At 38.0% G+C, this 22,866-nt stretch overlaps 1 protein-coding gene across 4 annotated transcripts in view; it reads left to right on the top strand.

Annotated features, from left to right (window-relative positions):
* Positions 1-22,866, top strand: part of SAMD12 (sterile alpha motif domain containing 12) — a 170,597-nt gene that overhangs the window by 30,702 nt on the left and 117,029 nt on the right. For all 4 annotated transcript variants that reach the window (XM_066335143.1, XM_066335159.1, XM_066335133.1 and 1 more), the window contains exon 3: positions 15,964-16,093. In XM_066335143.1, the coding sequence (XP_066191240.1) occupies positions 15,964-16,093 (130 nt within the window). The remainder of the gene's footprint in view (positions 1-15,963; positions 16,094-22,866) is intronic.

Genomic DNA, 22,866 nt, shown 5'->3' with positions numbered 1-22,866 from the left:
CGAAGGACACGAGAATGCTGATATAAACCAAAAAGAAGTACAGTTGGAAAGGAAGTTGTCTTAGCTTTTGATTCAAAAAGAATACTGTAGTCAGGTTATGTGAGCAGGGCTGATTTTTGAGGAAAAGAATCCCACACTAGAGTGCATGCTATTATTGTGCTCTACAATATTTTATGCAAAATGTCAGTGATTTCTAAAACCACAAAATAAACTGAACAGATGAAATTGAATTTGGAAAGTAAGCTAGCTTCTCTGTGCAAGGCACAGTGATGACAAAGAAAACTGGGTCATTGTTGATGAAATTCTTATTTAGCTCTTTTCTGCATGTTCATCACTTTCTTTCTCCCAGAACCTTCTTCCATGGTTAGGTTTTTGTTCTGGATTTGTGGATTGTTGTGTTGTCATGTCCACATCTACCTGCTTTTGTTTGTTTGGGTTTGTTGGTTTTGAGGTTTTTGGTTTGGTTTTTTTTACACAAACCTGCTTCACTTCAGAATCTAAGAAAGGCTTTTACAAGACTGGAGAGGAGATGGGATGCAATGGAAGTGGAAGTGTGTCCTAGCTGAACTAAGCAGATGATGGAGCACCCCATTTAATGATGTAGCACATTTCAGTCCCCAGCCCCTACATGCTCTCATTTTACTGAGATGGCAGCTCAGCTCTGACTTCAGTGAGTTGATCAATTTTTCATCCACCTGAATTATCTCATTTTGGCTTTTATTGACCAATAGGGTACTCTATACTGGTGGATCAAGAGCAACCAGTGAGAGCTGTCCTCTTGGCAACATTTTCTTGTTAATTTGGCTTATTTTAATCACTTTGCCATGCTGGCAGTAGTTAAGGAGAGTACTGCTTTGCTGCTTTTGCTGTTGAGAGGAAACTGTTGAAGTGCAATCCAAATAGAGCTAGTGGATGACTGAATCAGATTTGGAGGATGAACAGGGGTTATCAGTATTTAGAGAAGTAACATTAATAACCAAATATATTTTAACTTTACACCATTTCGCCATCTTTACCAAATGCTTCAGTTTGTACTAATGCAAAAGAGATGAGAATTAGATGATCTTACAATGAAACGTTGCACGTATTTTTTATTCAGGCAAATGTAGCAACCCTCTGCATCCAGTGTTGCAATTATGTGAACGATATAATGGGAAACAGTGGAATTACCCATGTCATACTCTTCCATATATGGTTGAGCTCAAAGTATCAAAAGAAAAAGCCGAGGAAAGCATAGGCTGCCTGCAGGGATAGTGGGTGCATGATGGAGTTGGGACAAGGTAGCAGGATATGGGCAGCAAGAGGTAATTTGACTGCAGAGAATGAAATATAGTGCAAAGGAAGAATAATTTCTAGGATGAGTCTGAATATCCCACTGTATTTATAAATCTTAGAATTGAGGAGGAGGAAAAACAGGAAATTGTTGCTGCTGCATCCAAATACACAGGAAGAATAAAGTTGCTGTGCATACATAAGCAAGTAGGACTATGAAACAAGGCAGAACTTGAAACTTTCCTACCTATTAGAAAGTTCCTCTCATAGTTTTGATAATTGTTATTAATCTGTCACATATATAATCAGATTGACTGCAGCCTCTCCCTTAGCAAAACTCCTGTCAGTTGTTTTCTTTTAGTCCTGGTCTAAATAGATTGACAAGGATTGTTTTGTAAAACAGTAAATTGAGTTTCATTGACCTTTGGAAGCACCATGAAATATAAAAATATAAGTGGTAAGCTTGAGGTGTGTTATTGATATTTTAATCAGTGAAGCAACACAAATCAAAAACCATACATGAATATTTCTTACCTACTTTCACTTTTGAGATTGATTATCAACACATGGTTTTTATGATTATTAGTGAAAGTCTTTAAGGCCAGTGAATTTTGTTAGAACAATTACTCTGATTTCCTATTTTTATGTTCTTGAAGCATATATATATGTGTGTGTGTGTACATATATATATATATATAGGATTTAGCTCTTATACTGTTGTGATGCAAATCTGACATAAGTAATTGCGATAGTGCTAGCAAGTACATTCAGATGATATGCCAGAGTACGTCAGTACATCTTTACTGTGTTTAGAAGTGATCAAGATGCTAGATAGCATTCCTAGAGGTTATTTCTGATAATACTAGCCAAGAGAATCTGTGGATATTGGTAATATTTTCTTTTTTGTCAGGAAACAGCATTTTCTTATGTGCATCTGCTAATAATTTTGTGTAGTAAAATAATAAAAGGTTATAGTACTGTGTTCAAAGAAATAAAATAGCAGCAGGATAAAAGTGAGGAAGAAACATCCATCTCCATGTAATCTCCTCCATGAGAGTATAGCAGGATGTTTCATTGCATGAAGTAAGCCTTCAAAGGAGGTGATTGCTTCTCATCTAGGGACAGTTTAAACGTTTTTGACTTAAGTGTGGAAAACCCTTGTTGACTAAGGAGGCTTTGGGAATATCCTCATAAACGGCTGGTAATAAGGTGTTAATTTAGAATTGTAAGGTGGTGGTGTAGCAGCTGTGTACAAGATGTGGTGATCGCCACGTGGGAAACTGCAATCACAAAGTGAAATGGAAAAGAGATGGGAAGGTGGAGGGGCTGACTGTGCTACTGTATCTCGGAAAAGCTGGGCTCTAGTGAGCCACTAGCAGAAGAACAGCTTAAATGTATTAGGTGAGACAGAGCAGGTGAGAAAGAAAATGTGTAAAGTACTGCACACTTCTTAGAGAAAGCTGAGTTCCTAAAAGCTGAAAGACACTGGAATGCAGTGCCTTGCAAAACTCCCTGGGGCTGTCAAAGTGCTGCTTGTCAGTAGATGGTGCTCTTTATATCAAATATTTACTGTTGCTGCCTGTGTTTGGCCATGTTTTCATCTAAAACGTCTGGTAACATTCTTTAACAGTTCATTTCTCTGAATTCTGATGTGTGGGAGATTAGAAAATGGAGTCTTTTGAGGAGCTGCCAAAACAAACAAAAATAAAGAAAAGAAGTGTTTCTAGGTGCCTTTGAAAAATCCTCCATCCTTGAATTTTTTCAACAACTTTTGCCTGTGTTTGTATAGTGTTTTGAATTTGGACAAATTCAGAAGCTTCCAGCTAAAACCCTTGAACAGACATTGTGGATTGGAGAATATATAGCAGACTAATTCAATTTGGCAACTGACCAGTAAAATACTGGAATAATGTGGTCTAAAATAAAATTGCAAAGCCGATTTGTCAAGCCATTTGCGATTTTTAAGTCTTCTTTCGCATGTTTACTTTGTAGTTTTACCTGCTGTTTCTGGACAGATAGGAATAAGTTTATTTTTAAATGTAATGCTTCTTAGAAAGGACTTAAATGAATCAGTGCAACTCTGACTTTTTCCTGGAGTCACTTATGCATCAGTAATAAGATGGATATAAAAACCTGCATAAAAAACGAAGATTTCCTTATTAATGTATTATTGGACCTGTCTGTATATTTTATAATTCAGAAAATATGCCATCTCTGAAGGAAAATATGTTAAATATGTTAATTGTTTAAAAATATTGCTTGCCAGAGGCTGCTGTTGAGACAAATGCCCTGATCTGGACAGCAAAACAGCAGGGCAGACCTAATGGGAATTTTAAGATGTTTATAAAGTTACATGTGTCGTTATGCTGTGCTCTTACAGAACATCAGCTACTTTGCCAAGAGTTAAATTTTGGCTTGTGAGATGGATTTGCCCCTGGAGTGAATCTTGAGAACTGCCTGCTCTTCACTGCCGGAGCTACTGGTCTTTCTGCAAACAGAAACTGAAAGATTAGTGTGAATTTTTCATGCATCGTAAACTGCAATCAGATGGTCCAGGAAAGAGAAGGGAACTGGATTTCTTTCAGAAATCTAATTAAAATACTTCCAGTTCTTATTCAGGGCCAATATGTCTTCCCTAGACATTAATTTAGTTATCCCTTCACAGATCTCTCCCCAGAAAAGATATATATGCAGTTAACCTTTTACAGCAGATGAATATTGTTCCTTATAATGCTTAATTTACCTTCCTTTAGCTCTTGTCTCACTCTCATATCCTTACAACGTAAGTTCCTTATGTTGAGGTTAGGTGGGCATAATATTTTTATTGAAAACCTCAATGCCACATTTCTGTGTTTTCACATCTCACACGTGCCTTCTCCAGGAAGATGTTGCTGGGACATTTTGGGCGTATTTGGGCTTTATTTTTTAGTGATACCTGGAACTGAAGAAGGAAATCTTTGCTGGCATTCCTGCCCTGCTTAGCCTCTCTGTGATGCCTGCTGGGTGTTCCTGGGAATGTTCCCATTTTCCCATGTGTTCTGGTTTTAACAGCACAGGAAATTAGGCTCCAAATGAGCCATTCCCCATCCAGTCAAAGAGGGGCAAAAAGGAGGAGACTATTGGTCTCCTATAATAATTTGCTGAAAGCTTAATTTGCTAAAAGCCCAAAGCAATGGAATTAAGACATGCACAGTAACAACAGTATTAATAGCAAAAGGGCTTGGCCTTTGTGGATCCCAGTGTGAGGGGTAAAAGGGCATTGTAGTGCTTAAGTTCTTTTTATGAACATAGGACTTCATAAGGATGATAAGTGAATACAGGAATTCCCTTATTAGGGAGAGAAGATTAGTTTCTCAAAAGTAATTAGCAATAAATTACATTGACATCAGAAGTGCTCGACTTGTTTTGAAAAATAAGTGATGAATCTGCCTTCTAGATAATTTATTTGAGAAATTCATTATGACCTTCTATACACAGGCATTGCAATGCTCTTGCATAAATCAGATAGTTGGGCTAATCTGACTCTTCTATCAACATCTGCCTTTTTTTTTGTCCTGTTTTTGCTGGATATCTTATTGGGGAAGCAAGAGATTGACTTGTCAGGTCAGGCTCAGACCTTTTCTTATTTGTATTTACATACTATAAAGTTGTTCTCCTCAAAATGTATTTGGCTCAAGAAAACATAGTTAAGAGTCAACTGGCAAAGATATCTAGGAAACTTTGCTGCTGGGCTCTAAAATGCCTTGGCTGCTGCACCTGCCTTCTGCATATGAATGAGTCTATCCATAAAGACTGAAAGTTGGCATGGAAAGGTTATACTATGTCTTACAGTGCAAGCCTCTTAATTGGCACATCTGCTGGAAACAAAGGTGCCAAAAATGTGATTCATTCGGATGGAGTAGACCTTGTAAGAAAGCCTGTCATTTAACAGGGATTAAGATCTTCTCAGGATGTTGGATGTTCTCCTTGTACAAATGTACCATTGATGAGCTAATGGCAGAATTTACCTGACTACTTGCTGACACTGAAGTAACAGCTTTTATAGCTCTTCTCATATAGAAATGCTTCACTGTTTGTGTGTTTAAGGTGAAAAAAATGAACCTTCTACCTCTGATATACAGCAGCTATTAAAAAATACCGAGCAGGTACTCAAACCCTAGTGTTGATTATCTTCTCAACAGAATACTGTAATTATAAATGGAAGGAGTGGGATGTGGTCTGTGCTGCACAGATTTATTATGCCAGAGAAATTCCATTAGTAAATTCCCAAAATGAAAAATATAAATTGATGGCATCCCTAATGACAGCTCCCCAGAGAAAGGTAATACCACCTTGGCAAAAGCAAGTATGCTGTTGATGTGTATTTCTTTAAAAAGCATGTCACAAAAAACTGCATAACCCCCACTGACACTCTTAAGTACATGTTTCTGAGGTCAGGCTTAGCCTGTATTTGAACAACCTTTTGGTTAGAATACCCTGAGCATTTTGTTTGCTACCAATGTTACCCGAAATCTCTGGAAAGACTAGGGTACTGCTCTGTACAACCTATTTTTCCCCTCATGAAAGACCTATTTGTATTGTAGTTGAATCCCTAGTAAAGAAATTTAATTTTTATAAGCCTTAGAAAATTCTGCTATTCATCTACACTTCATAATTTTTAATTGCCACATTTCAGTTTGTAGCCATGTTAATATGGATAATGTGAATATGAAACAAGTACATTTAAAACTGTCATTGTCCTGTCTAGTTCTTCTCCCTGAAATGGGCAGCTTGTTTTGTGATTCATACTGCTAACAATTGGTAATTGAGCTGTACTTGAAAGGATACAGTCAAGTGACTGAAGAACCGTAGATAAGGTATCATCAAATACATGTACTTATGAGTCAAATGCAGTCTCATGATTTACAAAACAAATACAGGCTGACCAACTTCCTGTAACTCTTTTTACTAAATTTGCAAGTGTAAATTCAAGATTTTGTTCTGTCCTTCAGATCTCTACATTTTTTGCTCTTGGTTTTGCCTGACTATTTTTCTGTAAGTAAAGGGCAACAAGATTTTAGTGTATTATTTCTAATTTTGTGCAAATTAAGCATTTTTCCAGTCTAGTTTGGTCAGTGGATTTTGTTGCTCTATAGGCTGTATTTTAGGTAATAAATTCTTCTGTGTGACCATCTTTAAATAAGTGAGAAATTCCAAGAAAATCAGTGTGTACCTACTTATATTACCCATTTTGTATTTATTTTAATGGAATTTCTGATAAGCAGTCTTGATTTAGTTCAACTCTAGATGTAGCTGCCTAAACTGTAACTTGCAGAGGTGCCAGAACTGGTTTAAAAAAAAGAAAAAGTGAGAATGGAGATTCATTTTTGATTGTCAATTTTGTAGTACAGGTGTTTTTGGTTTTGTTTTTTTTTTTAATTTTTATTTTAATCTAGACATGGAGAAAATATTTTTTGCAAATACTGAACTGCCTCCAAATTGGAATTTCAGTTGCTCTGAAAAAGTATTTCGGAGATCAGGAGAATCTGGTGGGAAACAGGGAGCTACATTTCATCAACATCTTAATTATTTCATAATCTGTTTGCTTCCCTGTATGTACTTGAATGGATTTGAACTTAGAGCTCCATCAAGATGGGGCAGTCTCCTGTGGCTAATCCATGTCTGGGCAGAATATTCTGTGATGAAAACTTATGCCATGAATTTTCTTCACAGTAGATGAAGCTTTTAGTCCTTGAGACTGGATAAAAAATGACCTAACCTGCAAGTTGTGTAGGCCATGTCAAGGATGAATGTCTCAAATTTTGATTTTTGCTGAGGTGGATGGTTAAGTGTTGTAAAAAGCATGTGCTAGTAGTAAAGCTTAGTTAATTACTTTTAATAAATTGCTATTAATCCAGCACCATTAATTAAAATACATTCTGTTTCTTCTTTGGCTGAAGAGTGGTAGCAAGCAGGCTGGAGAAGGTCAAGGAGGAACCTTTTCTCTTAGCTGTACAAAGCAGGTTGCACCTGCTGTGTAAGCAGAAATTGTCTGTTCTCCAGATCTATGCAGGATACAGAGTAAGTTTTATTTTGTAAACCAAGAAGGATTTGTACTTATTTGTGAAGACTATAATCTGTGATATAAAATAGTGGTGGTCAGAATCAAATTTGGACAAGTTTGAATTGTCTGAAGTACAGAAGGAGAATCAGAACCACATGAATGAAGAGGTGTCAAACACTGACATACCTTGTGAGGTAGCAACCCTCACCCCAACACAGCAACTGTAGCTGTCTTCTTTTTTTGTTTTCTCATCAAATAACCAAAAGCAAATATTTAACATTTGGACTGGAAAGAATCCACTGTGGTGAGTGAAAAGGCTCTTAAATTTGGCAAAATTAAAATACTTTTTTTTTTAACATTAAGTGAATTTTAAAACATTATATGCTTTGATTTGGATTTGCAGGTCAAAACCTAAAATTGATGGTAGTCCTGGTCCTACTTGTGATTTTATTATTGGCCTGTCTGTTGTAGTTGTGGCTTTCAGGATTTTTGATGGTAATGAGAATGATGTTAGGCTTTTGACAATGCTGAGGAGTGCTCTGTCTTCTCCTTTTTCGTTCTGACATTTCAGTTCTTCACAGTTTGCTGATAGTGCCACTGCCATTTATATCAATACCTGCATTTGCCAGTCATTGTTCTTGTTTTCAGAGTGGGATATTTCATGGAAAGAGAGAACTCTCACAGGAGTTGTGTCACCTTATTTATCTTTGCCTGTTGTTATGGTTCTGTCTTTATCCTGATCAGAATAATGCTCAGTGATATTTTTTGGACAACTTAGCCTTTCCTTTTGGTGGTTGTGTTGGCAACAGCCTTCAGAGGGACTTAACTCCCCCTACCAACTTCCTCCTTTTCAGATGAGTCTCATTATATTTCATAATTTGTTCCTCCTCCCCTCCCTTGCAATCTGTTTGTGGTACACCTGTTTGTGGCACTGGTACAGAAGGTGCTGGACTGGGTCAGTCCTGCTGTTGCTTAAAAGCCAGGGAAAGCCTCCCTCTTTGTTCAGTCTTTGACCAAGTGGTGCTACACGGATTTGGGACCCTGGGGTGGAAGTTTCTGCTTGTGCAGAGCTGGCTTTAAACACTACCAGATCATTGTTTTGGCAGGGATAGCCCTTTATAGTCCACTGGAGGCAACAAAAAGCAGCTGGTGAGTTTGGCCTTGGTGGTATGAAAACATGGAGAGACTCAGGAAGAGACAGGAGGCAGTGAACCACTGCTGTTAATGTAGGAGGGAGCCCTGTAGCAGTGGCATTTTTTCTCTCCTTTTCCTTCAGGAAGAGAAAGGATAGGAATAGAAAATGTACTTTACAGTACTTTTTTCACTTCTTTCCTGCCGTCCATGACTTCCCTGTCAGTCTCCGGTCTTTCCCCTAGCTGGTCCTTTCTGAAGAAGGCTGTCCTGGTCCTGTTCAGTTGTGGAGACCCTTGTACCATTGAAGGAATTTCCAGCTGCCCTTCCTTGGAAAAGTGAAGATTAAAGATACTTCAGATGTAAAAAAAAGGCTTCTCCCCTATGGATCCTTGCAGACATTGTGCAATCTTCTCCCTGGGTTTTGCTAGTCCATCACCCACCCCATGGCATCCCCTTTCCCTGTTTCCCCGTTGGCTGTGGGGCTTGGTGTCCTATTCCTCTCTTCCCTTTGGTCACTGGCCCCCTGCCCTGCCCCTTGGACCACCCATGAACCTGAGACTCGATATAACTAAGAAAAATCACATGTTCTCTCTTTTTGGCTCTGGATTCACCTTCAGCTCACTGGAATAAACACTTGCTGGAAATGGATCTGGGGCTGGGAGCCTTCTGCCTCTCTGCTGAGCTAGCCTGGTAATGTGTGTGGTTGTGTGAGCTTGATTGCTGCCTGAATACTTCTTACGCAGTTTCTCTTCCGAGAGGCTGACTGGGATTTAGAAAGGCTGTAGCTGCACTACAGAAAAACACACTGTTACATTCATTGACTGCTCAGAGCCCTGAGCTGGTGCTGCCCAAGCATCCATATCTCCTCCTCTAACTTTCTTCTTTCCCCCCAATACCAGACTGTGACCATCTGTTCAGTGGTTGGATTTCTGATCCAATTCAAGTTTCAAACATTCAATCTTTTATCAGCAATATTTTTAACATTCAATCTTATAAAAGATAAGCGATCTTACAGTATTTCCTTGTTTGTTTGTTTTGTAATAAACACATTTCCTTTGGTTTGTTGTTTTCATGTCTTCTTAGTATTAAAATTCTCAGCAATGCAGATGGGAACCCAATACAAGAGAGGTTTCAGTGGTTTTATCGCATGTCTTCTTATTTCTGTAATTTTCTTCTGTCTTTGCTGGAAAAATCTATAAGCATAAACTATCTGACTACTGGACAAAATGTATTTCTGAACCAAAAGGTGCCTTTTTCAGATTTTTCAATATTTTAAGATAACACATTCAGAAGTGTGGTTAATTTTTTTTCCCAGAATGAAAAGCCATTGATTCTGAATTCTGTATAAGCAGTTTAATGTTGAGAAGTAATTTGGAATATATGATATTTTCTCAGCTTTAGAAATATAACTCAAGCATGTTTTAAATAATAATGTTTTTGAAATTGTTACTTGGCATTGCTGCTCCTGCTGCTTCTTGTCATAAAATGAAGATGATGCTGTTAGTTTTGCTTCTGGAGCAGCCTGAAAGATTTCATAACTTAGGTGGCTCCTGGAACTGTGCCGTTAAGTTCCCTGCTTTATGTATCTGTGTCAGATAAACATAAAATTTTATTTTTATAATTTTTAAATATATAATTGACCATTTGTAGTTTGCTTGCAGGAGTCATTATGTTTTGATTTAAGAAATATTTCCTTCTCAACTTGATGAAACAATCCCATTCCTTTCCTTCCAGTCTCTTCTGAGCACAGGCATGTCAATGGTTTTCTGACCCATTTTAATGTTTCCTGCCCCAGCTGATTCTGTATTATTCTTGTGACAGCCACCCATACTGCTCTTTCTCCATCCCTACGAGATCACAATGACCTTTCTGCTTCTTTCCTTTGCTTGTCTCATATCACCCCTCGCAACTGTGGGTCCCCTTTTCCCTCAAACTGCCTGACTGGGTTAACATGATGGTTCAGCATTGAACAGTTGTGTCTGAAGCATAGCTGGAAGAACCCATGCCGCTGGTCGAATAAATTGTGGTACTTCTAGTAGCCTTGCCTTGCTTGTGTTCTGTCCTATTTTCAGCTGGGATACACTTGGTTTTCTTTTTAGTCACTGATACAGTGCTGTGTGTTGGATTCAGTAAGAGAATAACAATGATAACACGTGGATGTTTTGGTTGTTGCTTGCCCTGAGTCAAGGACTTTTCAGTGTCTCATGCTTTGCCTGTGAGAAGCTGTAGCAGAAGCTGGGAGGGAGCATGGCCAGGACAGGTGACCCAAACTGAGCAAAGGGATATTCCATTCCATAGGATATAATTTTTAGTAGGAAAACCTGGGGTGGGTATTGGCCAGTGTGCTGGTTTCATCTGGGGTAGACTGAATTTTCTTTACAGTGGCTAGTTTGGGGCTATGTTTCTGATTTGTGCTGAACGCAAAGTTGACAATATAGAGATGGTTTTGTTATTGCTGAGCAGGGCTTGCACAGAGCCAAGGCCTTTTCTGCTTTTCATACAGCCATGGTGGGGAGGAAATTGGGGGTGCCTGGGAGGTTGGGAGGAGACACAGCCAGGACAGGTGATCCAGACTGGCCTGAGGGAAATTCCAGACCACATGACATCATGTTCAGAGTATAAAGTGGGGGGAAGAAAGGACAAGGGAGGATATTTGGAGTGATGGTGTTTGTCTTCCCAAGTCACTGCTGCATGTGATGAGGCCCTGCTCTCCTGGAGATGGCTGAACACCTGCCTGCCAGTGGGAAGCAGTGAATTAATTCCCTGTTTTCCTTTGCTTGTGTGTGCTTTTGTTTTCCCTATTAAACTGTCTTTATCTCAACCCATGAGTGTTCTGGCTTTTGCCCTTCTGATTCTCTCCCTGACCCCAGTGGTGGGAGAGAGAGTGAGCAGCTGTCTGGGACTTGGCTGCTGGCTTGGGTTAAACCACAACAGCCCCAAGTAGCCAGTAACTGGGGATGGGATGGGTATTGTTGAGCAAGTGGTGAGCAGCTGTATTGGCCATCACTTGTTTTACTGAGGGGTTATTTCTTTCTCTTTTTTCTCTTCCTTTTAATCACTATTATTATTATTACCATCATCAATATTACTGTTACTACTAACATTACTATTATTATATTTTACTTTGTTTCACTTATTAAACTCTTCTTATATCAGCCCATGAGTTTAGCTTTTTTTATCTGATTCTTTTCCCCATCCCACTGGGGGATCGAGTGAGTGAGCGATATGTAGTATTTACTTGCTGGGAGAATCTAAACCATGACAGTCCTTTGACCAACACAGTTGTAACAAAATTGGTTCTGCTTTGTTGTTTTCTAGTTAAACTGAAAGCCCCAGAGAAGAGTCTCTCAAGATGTATATTGGAGCAGAATCTGCCTTAATGTTTTCAGCAGTGCCTTTTTTATCCATCTGTTTCATAGAAGAAACTGCAGGGTCTGACTTTGGGTAAATTTGAATGTAAATATGCATTGACTATGCTTACATGTCAGGATCAGGATGTTGGCAAACCGGATGTTACAAACAGTATGAGGCAGCTTTATTCCAGTGAACTTGCAGCCCTGCTTGACTGAGTACCCCCATCTCCACAATCCCTGACTTTTGTAATTTGAGCATGTTTGTAAATACACAAAATTTAAGAGTTGAAGAAGCACTTTGAAATAGCTTGTCTCAAAGTATGGAGCGTAGTTTAAATTATGAGTTTGAATCTTTCGTCACTCAAAAATACAGAGGCCCTTTCTTTCTGGAGTAAAATAAATGCAAAGTAAAATAAAGACAAAGAATTCTGGTGAGTAAATTGACCTTCAAAGCTGGCAGGCTTAGTAAATTGCACCTGGAAGGCTAAAGAGATAACTTGTCCATCATTGCTTAGGAAGAGCAGGGCTTGGTAGCTGATGCTCCTCTGAATACTGAAATATGCTCTCTAGGAATGTATAGGCTATAAGTCTGATATGTTTGCTTATTTATTCTTGAGTTAGTGATGCTGAGTACTATCTTCCCTGCACTGTGGAACAAGGAGAGCATGAAATTTTGTCATGTAGTAAATGTTTTTTCTTCTTCTTGGCAGTCATTTTTATATTTTGAGATATATGTAACAAAAGCTAGGGTTTGCCAATCTAGAAGAAAATGTTTGTAACAAAATCCTGAAGAAACAGGTTTTCCTTCAAACATACAAGAAAAGTCTACAGAATACTGTAGACTTTTATTCTCATTAGATCTATATCTGGCACAAGACTTGGCATAGCATTTGGCAAGATTAAAATTATTACAGAGTTGCCAGCAAAGGGTGATCTTAGGATGGGTTTATGTCAGGAAAATTAAAAGGAAGGCCAGACCAAAGGTATTTTTTAGTACATTATTTTAATCAGTTTTGGCCTATTCTTTGGCTGAGCTGATAAACAGAAATAAGGTAAAATATACTGTGTTTTTCATGTGTCTAGGTATTCATATGTAGTTAATGGCAGGGGTGTCTTTTAGTAGGTATGTTTAGGATACAGATAATTTTCTTTGGTTTACTGGGAGGTTTTTTGTATGAGATCTAGCCTTCAGAGCAGGGAAGAAACTAAGAATTTTGTGGGAGGAAAGCATATTTTTAAAAGCCTTTCATTTGGAGCATCTGGCTAGAAAATATTTTGGGTATGATGTTCCAGAAAGGAAAGTGAAGACATACTGTAGAACCATCGCTTTAAATCCCCTTTATTCCTCTAGCTCACCAAGTCCTTAGGAGTTAGAAAATTAAACCTAACATTTGATGTTGTCAATGTTAAAATGTCCTCTTTGGACAGTTACAAGCTTAAATGTTTCTATCATAATTCTAAACATTAAAGAAGTCAGCATGTGTTTTTGCAGTGCAGTGGTCTGTATATTGCATGGCATAAAAGCTACATTTGAAACCATCTTTCAGTTCTGTAGGCACAGAAGGATGTGTGAAATTTGTACTCTAATTGTTAATAAACTTGTTCTTCAGATATTTAACATGATGGTGCTTAAACCTTTTAAGAGGACAATAGTTGCTGAACTGAAAAGAACAGCCTCTTAGTTTAAACAAACATTGGCGCTGCTTGTGTACTTTCAGCTAGGAATAAATAGATTGTAAGTCTATAGCTGGCTGTGTATATTTGTATACAAATATTTATCATTTAAATATTTTCGGGATGTACAAAAAAAACCATTAACCATTTCTTTTTCGAGGGCTGACAGACTTTTTTCTAGTCTTCAAAAATTCCAATGCAAAACCCCCCACTTTTAATTTAAGAAGTAACACATATAGATATAGACAGTGAAGTCTTGAGCCTGTTGTTCAGGGATTTCTATGGAATCAGAGAGACTGCTTGTGTCACATGGCTGTTTTTACTTGTTTATTTCTTTGATATAATTTGAGAAGGGCATGCATTTTTATCTGTGTGTAGCAAAAAATCAGCTAACTGATAGCATAATATTGGACTCTTCATTGAAATTCAGTTTCTTCTTTGACTTAGATACCAGTAACAAGAAGGCCAGAGAAGTTTGAGGGCCCTTTGATCTTTTGAGTTGCAGGAGGAGCTGGGAGTTACAGGGCAGCTGCTCTCCTTACAGAGGTTGCACCTTCTCCAGTGCAGTGGGGGATCCTGTGGGTGTAGAAAACTGATGAGGTGCTCAGAAAGAGTAGTGGTAGGGAAAGTTCTGTCCTGGTCTTTGTGCACCATCAACACCTCTGGAAGTTTCTTTTTCTGTCGAGACCAACTTTGTCAGTCAAGCTCCTGTATTTTGGTGGGTTGCAGCACCAGATGAGACTGATTCTTTGTGGTAATTTTGTGCATTATTATGATACTTCTAAATATGGATGATGCCTATTAGCATGTTTGAAACAGGGTTCATGTTTCTTATGAGTCTGTTTTTCTTCAAATCAAAAAATGCTGAGTTAGGGGATGTGCATTGTATTATATATTCAACCATGATTTTCCTACTGTTTATTTAACTTCTACACAGGCAATAAAAAAGAGGTAGGGACAACCAGACATGGGAAATTCAAGAAACATTTGCCTGCTGGATTGTTAGGTCTGCCATAATCCCTAACTATCTTTGCATGACATACTTCATGGACTTAATGGGACATGCAAAGCACTAGCTTCAAACTGCTTTGGTCTTTAGGGCTTCTAGTAATGAAAAATTGCAAAGCAACTTTGTAAGAGTCTGTATGACAAAGTACATCTGAGTAAATGCTGGGATAAACCCTGGCTGGTGACATTGAGGGAATCTGCCGTGAGTCCTAATGGAGAAGACAGGTTGAGACGACATTCCCCTTCACCTCAAATTTGTGCAGAGAAACTTCTCTTGAAACTTTTACACCACCAGGGAGCTGGAGGAAAGTATTCTGCATGCATAGCATAGAAACAGGCACTTTGATTTTATTCCCTAGACTCATTCCTTGACAAAATATGAAGTAAATGTATACATTGATATTCACACCCACTTACATCAGTAGTGTCCAATGTGAAACATTTATTGTTGGTAATAAATGCCCATTTGTTTAAAGTTCTTTAGTCTTCTGGGCAGATTGTGTTGCAGGAAAAACAATGATTAAATCACTTTGAATAATGTGGGTTTTTTTGTTTTTTGCCTCCTTTGACAAGAGGTTTTAAATTCCTGCAGTTCAGGTAGCTTACAATTCAGCATTCTTACATGGTTAAAAAAAGTGTATGTGCAAAGGTGAATTGTTTGATTAAATGAAATGTGACTTTATACATGTAATAAGGCAATCAATTTATGAATATTTATTTATAAACTGCTTATCTATTATAAAACTGAATTCTAAGGAAAGTACTGAGCAGTGTTATTTTTAAAAATTATTACTCATTTATAAAGGATCAACTTATTAAAGTGGGAGTCCTACTTACTTTGTGTAAGGGTGACTGTAGGAAAATTAAAGGTAAAAAGGAAGCAGAAAAGCTATAGCTGCCTGTAAACATCATTTAAATTAGGAATTTCAGCCCAAATGTTCAGTATGAGTCAATATCACCAGTTCCCTGTCCATTGGTGTGTAGTCTCCTTTTCCCAGGCAAAACCAGTCTTGAGGCTTGTTGGCACTAAAGGCTTTTGTTGCAAGAGCTTTTGTTGTAGTTGAGGACCATGCCTGGCCTGACCATTCCTGGTCTTCTGTGATTATATCCAAACTGGGGCACAAATATACAACTCTCCTGTGAGTTTGAAGTAAAAAAAGTGTGCATTTGTTATCCTTTGGCTGCAGTAATTAGTCACTCTTAAAACTAATTATTCAAGTGCAATATGGTTCTGTGATGCAAGGAACATGAATGCAATGGAAAATAATGTTAAAGAAGTTTTTAGTGTGTGTGATTCCTGTGTGATGTATTTGAACAGCAGGATCTTGTGTAATGGGCTGGCTATTGCTGGAGATCTGTCAGAGCAGCTCCTGTTTTGCATTTAGTACTTTAGTATCATATATGGAGGTCATGGATTAATATTTTTGAAATTTGTATACAGACTAAACATAATTTCTGTTCTTCATTCTGTGTTCCTAGTCTGGGACTGTGAAGCTGACTAAGCCTGTGGCTTTATGGACCCAGCAGGATGTCTGCAAATGGCTGAAGAAACATTGCCCTAATCAGTATCAAATCTACAGTGAGTCATTCAAACAGCATGACATAACTGGTAAAGTATGCACTATCAGAAATATTTTACTTACTTAAAATGTGATGAATTGTTTTACTTTGCTGTTAATAGATTGTGACAGTGCACTGAGGGCTTTTTGTTGAATGTGTAACTAGAGAATTGCAAGGTTTGGAGCAGAGGGAGTATTCTAGCTTTTATAGGATGTGGTAAGTGATATCCTTATTTCTTTAAAGACAATTTCAGATAGTTCAGGGTCAATATAATAAAGAAAGAAGACAGTCTGTGGGTAAAGGCTTCACCCTGTTCATTCCAATTAAAAAAAAACACTCAAAACCCAACCATTAAGATTGAGGAAAATGCAATTTTTTTTTCTTTCATTGAGGTGTCTGACCTTGAATTCATATTATTTTTTGTGCCTCTCCCCACTCTTTTTTTTAAAAAAAATTAATCTTCATGTTCTTAACATGTGGGATGGGAAATTATCCCAACTGAGCCCCTCTCTTAGCCTGAAGCAGGATCAGTACAGCAAGTTCATTTCTGACAGATGTTTATGCAGCTTTGTTCTGAAAGACTTGGCCATAAAGGAGATTTTTGCATCTCTCTATGCCGGTATTTTATGGTTCTTAAAGTCGGTATTTTCCTAGGATCAATCTAAACTATTATTTCCAGCCAACAGAACTGATTTCTGTCCCAAATGTGGCTTGAGTACAACCAACCACTCTTTCCTACAGTCTCCTTCACTGTATAGGGTGCTGCTTCTCAAATGCACATACTTTCCTTGCCTAGTCTAAAAAACACTTCCTTTTTCTATCATGGTTACTCTACAAATACGTACAGGACCTCCAAACCTCCAAAACTGGATCTCTTTTCTTAAAATAATATATTGAAAGCAAAATTGTATTGTTTTCATACAATACAATTGTGTTGTTTTAGAAATTGATATTGATTCTGTTGATCTGCTTGACTTGTTAACTCCTACTCAGTTTGCTGTAGTTGTCTTTTGGCTGACCACTTTGAATTGGCATGAGTTTAAAAAATATAACTTGGGAGTTAAATAGCATTTTTGCTCATATACCAAACAGTAATTAATCTGTAAAAAGTTTAATATGGAATACCGATTTGTTCTCTGTAGTGGTGGTATACAAAACTGGAAATTGGCATTCGGCCATTTAACATTAAGCAGGAATTTGGGTTTCACATACAAATCTCAGTCTTAACAATAACGCGTTGTTAACTAATGTGTGTTTCAGTCGATGTCTGATCACGTACACATGTACTTGTTTTGTTTCCAATTTTACCTTCATTCCTTTGCTATTTTCTTTCTGATAATATGCAAATGACTGCAAACATGGCAAACTGCCCGTATTTGGTTACTATGTAGCCATGAGTACATGTACACACACATGTAAGAGGTGGTTTATATTGGTTTGCTAAGTGTTAAGGTTTAGTATATAACTATTGTGCCCATTTCCTCTCAGTCACCATCTGCTGAATGCAGTCTGTGTCTCCACCCATGTGTACAGAGCTGACTGTATCCAGAGCACTACCAGAAGAAAATAAAGCTATTTTAAAATATTTTCTAGTACTACTTTACTATATTCTCTTTCTAGAATTAAAGCACTGTGAAATGAGGTTGAAAGGAAGAAATTTTCATTTCAGCATAAACACTGATGGAAACCTTGGGGTTTCATTGCAGATGTACAAAACCTTGAACTTTATAGACCTCTATGAAACAGAAGAATTGACATCAGTCTTTCTTACTTTACGCAAAAGAGGTATAGGAAAAATATTGGTATGAGTGTTGGAAGGTAAATCTGCAGGAAAGAAAAGAACTTCAATTTAGCAATTACCAAAGAAGAAACACTATCAATATCTGTACAGATTTTATAAAAGTATAATGTGAAAATATTGTGAATGGAATCATTAACTCAGGAGGATATTTCTAGTGTTGTTGGTCCCCATGACTCTGATTATTTTAAATCTAATAAAGGGAAAGAATTGTGGTTCAGAAAAAGTAGAGCGTGGAAGGAGTATGGAAGCTAATGTGAAGATGAAGCCAAGGTAGTGTAACTATTCCCAGATATGGCTGTGGAAAACTAACGTGATTGTTGAAAATTTCTCAGGAATTAATTTGACTTTACAGGCTGTTTTGATATGGAAAAATATGATGGAAAAGTTCTTAAAGAAAGTAACACAAAAAGGATATTTAAACTTTATTTGAAGATAAAATCTAAGGCATGATCATAAACCAGGAAAATAATCTTGAGCAAACATGCTTAACAGCTCTTAACCATTGGTGTTGAGAAGTGTGGCTTTTACTTGAGACTCTTGCTGATTACCGTTTATTGAGTTGTGGACAAAGATGCAACCAAAACCATCCTTTTCTTTGTGGAGATTTGTACCTTTTTACTACTTCTGACAAAGAACAGCTGCAGATGTGTAAGAAAAAGTTGTTCATCTGGAAACTTAACTAATTTTCAGATTAACAGTGATCTTTAGGATGTCACGGCATGGACAGAGTGTACTCTCATCAGGTTTGCAGATGACGGCAAAATTGTGGGTAGCAGTCTCAACCAGACTCATGCAGGGACAATCCATAGGGATCTAGGCATGGGGACCAGACACAGGCTGGAATGCATCAACAGGACCCTTATGAAATTCAACAAGGAAAATTGCAAAGTTGTGCTGCTGAGAGGGCCAAGGCTCTTGCACTCCACTGAAACTGAAGCTGACTGGCTGGGAAGTGGCTCTGGTGAAGAGGACCTTGATAGTCAGGAAGTCAAAATGTGCCAGTGTTGTGCCTTGCAGCAAAGAGTGCATTAGCAGCAGCTCCCACTATACAGAAGGAGGTTGTCAAAAAGATGAAACCTGACCCTTTACAGTAATATATGAGAGACATGAGGCTGAGGCTAAAAGTAAGGAGAAACTTTTTTTCCCCTGTGAGGACTTCTGAGCTTTGGAATGAGTTGCTCAGTTTCTGTTCTGGGAAGGTTTCAAAGCCCAGCTAGATAAAACCTTGAGAAACTCAATCTGATCTCATGGCTGACCTTGTTTTAGGCTGGAGGTTGGACTAGAAATCTGCTGGGGTCCCTTCCAATCTGAATTCTTCTATGGTCCTATGATTTGCTGAGTACTTACTGAGTACCTCAGAACCAGCCAGTGAAGTGCATTTTGCAGCCAGTTAGGGAGAATTAAATGTGGAAAAGTCTAATAAGAAACTGGGAGATTTTTTAATACATTAGATCTTTCGATTCAGGGAGTGGAGAATGTGGTTGATTATTCAGTAACAGGTGAAAAGTATTTTTAAGGTGTTAGACCCAGAGACAGAACAGAAAGGATTTGGACGTGTAATACTGAGAAAGATCTAAGGGCACCTGACAGGAATTAGCAATGGTGGGAAAAAATATGAAAAAGGAGGGGAAAAAAGTGACAGCGGCCTGTACAACAAAGAAGGCAATGCCATGGTAGGGTCATGTCACTGGAGGCTCTACAACGGGTGTTGGCATTTACACCAGTAGGAGGAGACATAAAAAGTTGCATTAACCTGCCAGTTTTTCCCACTCATTTTATACTGGTATATTTCTGGTGATAAACCTGAGAAATGGACCTCGCTCTGTATGCATTTGTCACTTTGAATTTGCTGAGCAGCAGTAGTTTTAGATGAGTGGGGAGTTCTAGAGAGATGAGTTTTTGATGGTCTTATCCTGTACCATTGAAGCAAATGAAGATTTTTCCAATGTCTCAGCATTAACAGGAACAAGACTGGGCACAGAATGACTAAGGAATAACTATTTTGGGGCAAATGGTCCATTGACAAAGTAAGAAAGCAGATGTCTAAGTAATTGTTTATGGATGTATGATGTAGAGGGAGGAAGGCAGGAAGGAAACCCTGCTTCCCTGCTTCATGTTTTGTTTTTGCACCATGTTCCCCAGTGTGCTAGTGCATGTCTTCAGAGCAAGAGGTTTTAATGCTATGATTAAACAAACCTCGTTCTGTCAAAATAATACCCAAGAGGTACCTTGGTCCAATTGAAGGAATTTGATAGGAGGTAGTTGAAAGGACTCAAGCCTTTTTAAATTAAATTTTTAAGAAGGAAAGGAACAGGACGCAATGAAACCTCATTTTAATTTTAGAAGGGACCAGAATTTCTGAATATTCATTAAATACCAAACAGCACCTTGGAAAATGAATATGAACTGCTACTGAAAACCTGCTGCAAATACTCTTAAAATATGGCTAATTCTAGATCTTTTACAGATGTTTGCATTAAATAAGCTTTATTGACATAAATAAGCTTTATGAGTTGAAATTCATATAAAATCATGCTTTCAAAATCAGAATTGATTAATTTTTTTCACTTCAGTAATGTATTTATAGATGTTACGGTTTATCATATCAGATGAAATGCTTAAGTTATTTAGCATTTTAGTGAAGAGATAGTCTTATAGTTTAAGATACTACACTGGAATTTGAAGATATCTTGTCTCTATTTCAGTTTACTCTGGAAGTACACTGGAAGTATACTTTGGAAGCATTCTGAATCCTCAGGGTCTAAGTTATTCTCTCTGTTCAGAGAAAGGGTTTTTTAAAAATCAAAGTGTTGCTAGATATCTTTCCAATTTTTAGAATATATATAATTTAATTCTGCCCTTTGATTTATGGACCTCAGGTGAGTTTTGTGGTGCAAGCAGTGCAGTGACTTGGGGATGAAAGGTGTGCAGTGGACTGCAGGTGCCTATGTTTCATTCTTGGGTCCAGGGCAGAAAAGGTGACCAAAACCAGGTGAGTTTATTCACTGTGGTGAGACCTCCTGGACATATTCATCCTTTGCCATATGTTTTGGTTGATGTACAACAGAGATAAAGATTCCAGTGTTGTTAAATGTGCTGTAATATATGTATAAAAGATACTGTTTGAGTCAACCAAGCCTTCCTGTTAACAGCTCTGTTTCATTTGGAACAACTTCTGCTCACTTCCTGACCCTTCCCTTGGCAACTGATTCCAACATTGTCTTTCATCCTTCCATTATTGATGAGTATTACACTGACTCAAAGTATCTCTCTATGTCACTCTTGTGCCAGTGACATAACACACCTAATGTGAGGCCTGATACAAGAAGCAAAGTGAGGTCTTCTGTAAAGTGGACTCTGTAGGTGTTCCCCAACTGTTTCCTGACACCTGTCCCTCAAGAGTCTTCTCACAAATCCTAGTGTTGTTGCATTGCAGAAGACTACATAAACTGACACCTTTTCTTAGATTATCTTATTGGACATTTTATTGTCCCTTAAAAACTGATCACAGCCTACCCTTTAGGCTGTTATTAGTCGAGGCATGTCTTTGATCAGGTGTAGACTGATACCAAGCAAAGAAGGTCCTGGATCAGGGCAACATGTTGTAGAAAAAGTACTTAAGCCTCCTTTAAAACTTTATATTAAAGTTTCTCTTTGCTTGATCCCAAACTGCAGCAAGTTTTGAGCATTCTTCAGCACTGTCATATATCTCAGAAAGCACCTTCTTTGTGTCTAAATTGAGGGTATTTCCAGTAAAGTATTGTTTACCTTCCTTGTTTTGCATGTGACAGTGCTCTTCAGCACAACAGTTGTCTTCTGCCAAGCAGTGTTAGTCTGATAGTGGAGAGCAGAAGCAACTTCCATCTCCAGCCATCTCTGCGAAGCCCTTCCCTTCTCTGTGGTGCAAAGCTTTAACCAGCCTTATCCTCAGTCCTTATTTATGCCACTTTTCCATGCTCTTTCTGTGAAGTCTAATGTTAGTTGGTGGGCTGTCAAATCAATCCTGACTACATCCATCTGCAGCTTAAAAAATAAAATAAAATCACTGCTTCACCCTGGAGAGAGCTTTTATTCTGCTGTCTGGATAAGGTCAGGCCTATTTGCAGCATTCTTTGTGGAGCTGCGATGCTTGTGTTGGAAAATGTGAGGGACTGAAGAGTTTTCCCAGTTTCATAGTTGGCTGCTCTCTAAATTTTAACATGTGGAACACATCAAAGAGTGATGAGTGTCAGGATAAGGCTTCTGTTTGCACAATATGTGGCAACTGTTCTTTTTGCATGGAAGACTATCAGAAATATATTAAATAATATAGCACAGAATTGAAAGAAGTTGGAAAAGTAGAAATCCTTTTTTCAGTAGTCAGCTGCCTGTTGACACAGAAAATTTTGTTTTAAGGTAATCTTCTCTCATGTCTCAGCAATGATTTCTGGGTCTGTCTTTTCAGTCAGATAACTCATAAAATTCATAGCAAAATTCCACAGCATGAGACAAAGCTTTGATGGCTGCTGAGAGATCTGGTTTGACCAGGAAGGCTCATCTGCAGTTGAGAAGGGGACAGTGAGGCATTCAGACATTTCATGGGAGTTGTAACTTACGTTAACATAATTGGTTATTTTCTGATCAGTTGTCTTTTTTGTGATAAATAATCTGTGGAGTTTGTCAATTAGTAATGAAACTGATATTTTGTCTCCTCTGCGCACAAACCAGTGGGGAGTGTTTGGTGCTCTTATTTGTTACATAAAATTCTGTGTGGAAGAAGTGATAATATAATCTGTTCTGTTTGGTAGAAAAAGGAACTTGATAAAGGGCAATAGAGGAATTTTTGGCCTTGCTTCCTAATGGTATTAAATTCCATGTCTGCTTAATTCAGAATGAAGTTTCCATGCTCCTAATCCATTATCAGCTGTGAGATCTGCTGTTCAAGTAGCTGATGAACGTTTTGCACAGTTTCCTGTCTTAGTGGATATTTTTTGGATCAAACAGTTTTTCCTCAGTGTATCCAATTTACCTGGGAAGATCTC

The sequence above is a fragment of the Sylvia atricapilla genome, chromosome 1 (assembly GCF_009819655.1).
Source record: "Sylvia atricapilla isolate bSylAtr1 chromosome 1, bSylAtr1.pri, whole genome shotgun sequence".
Lineage (NCBI taxonomy): Eukaryota > Metazoa > Chordata > Aves > Passeriformes > Sylviidae > Sylvia > Sylvia atricapilla.
The sequence above is the reverse complement of the archived record's forward strand: the minus strand, read 5'-3'. Positions and strand labels throughout refer to the sequence as shown.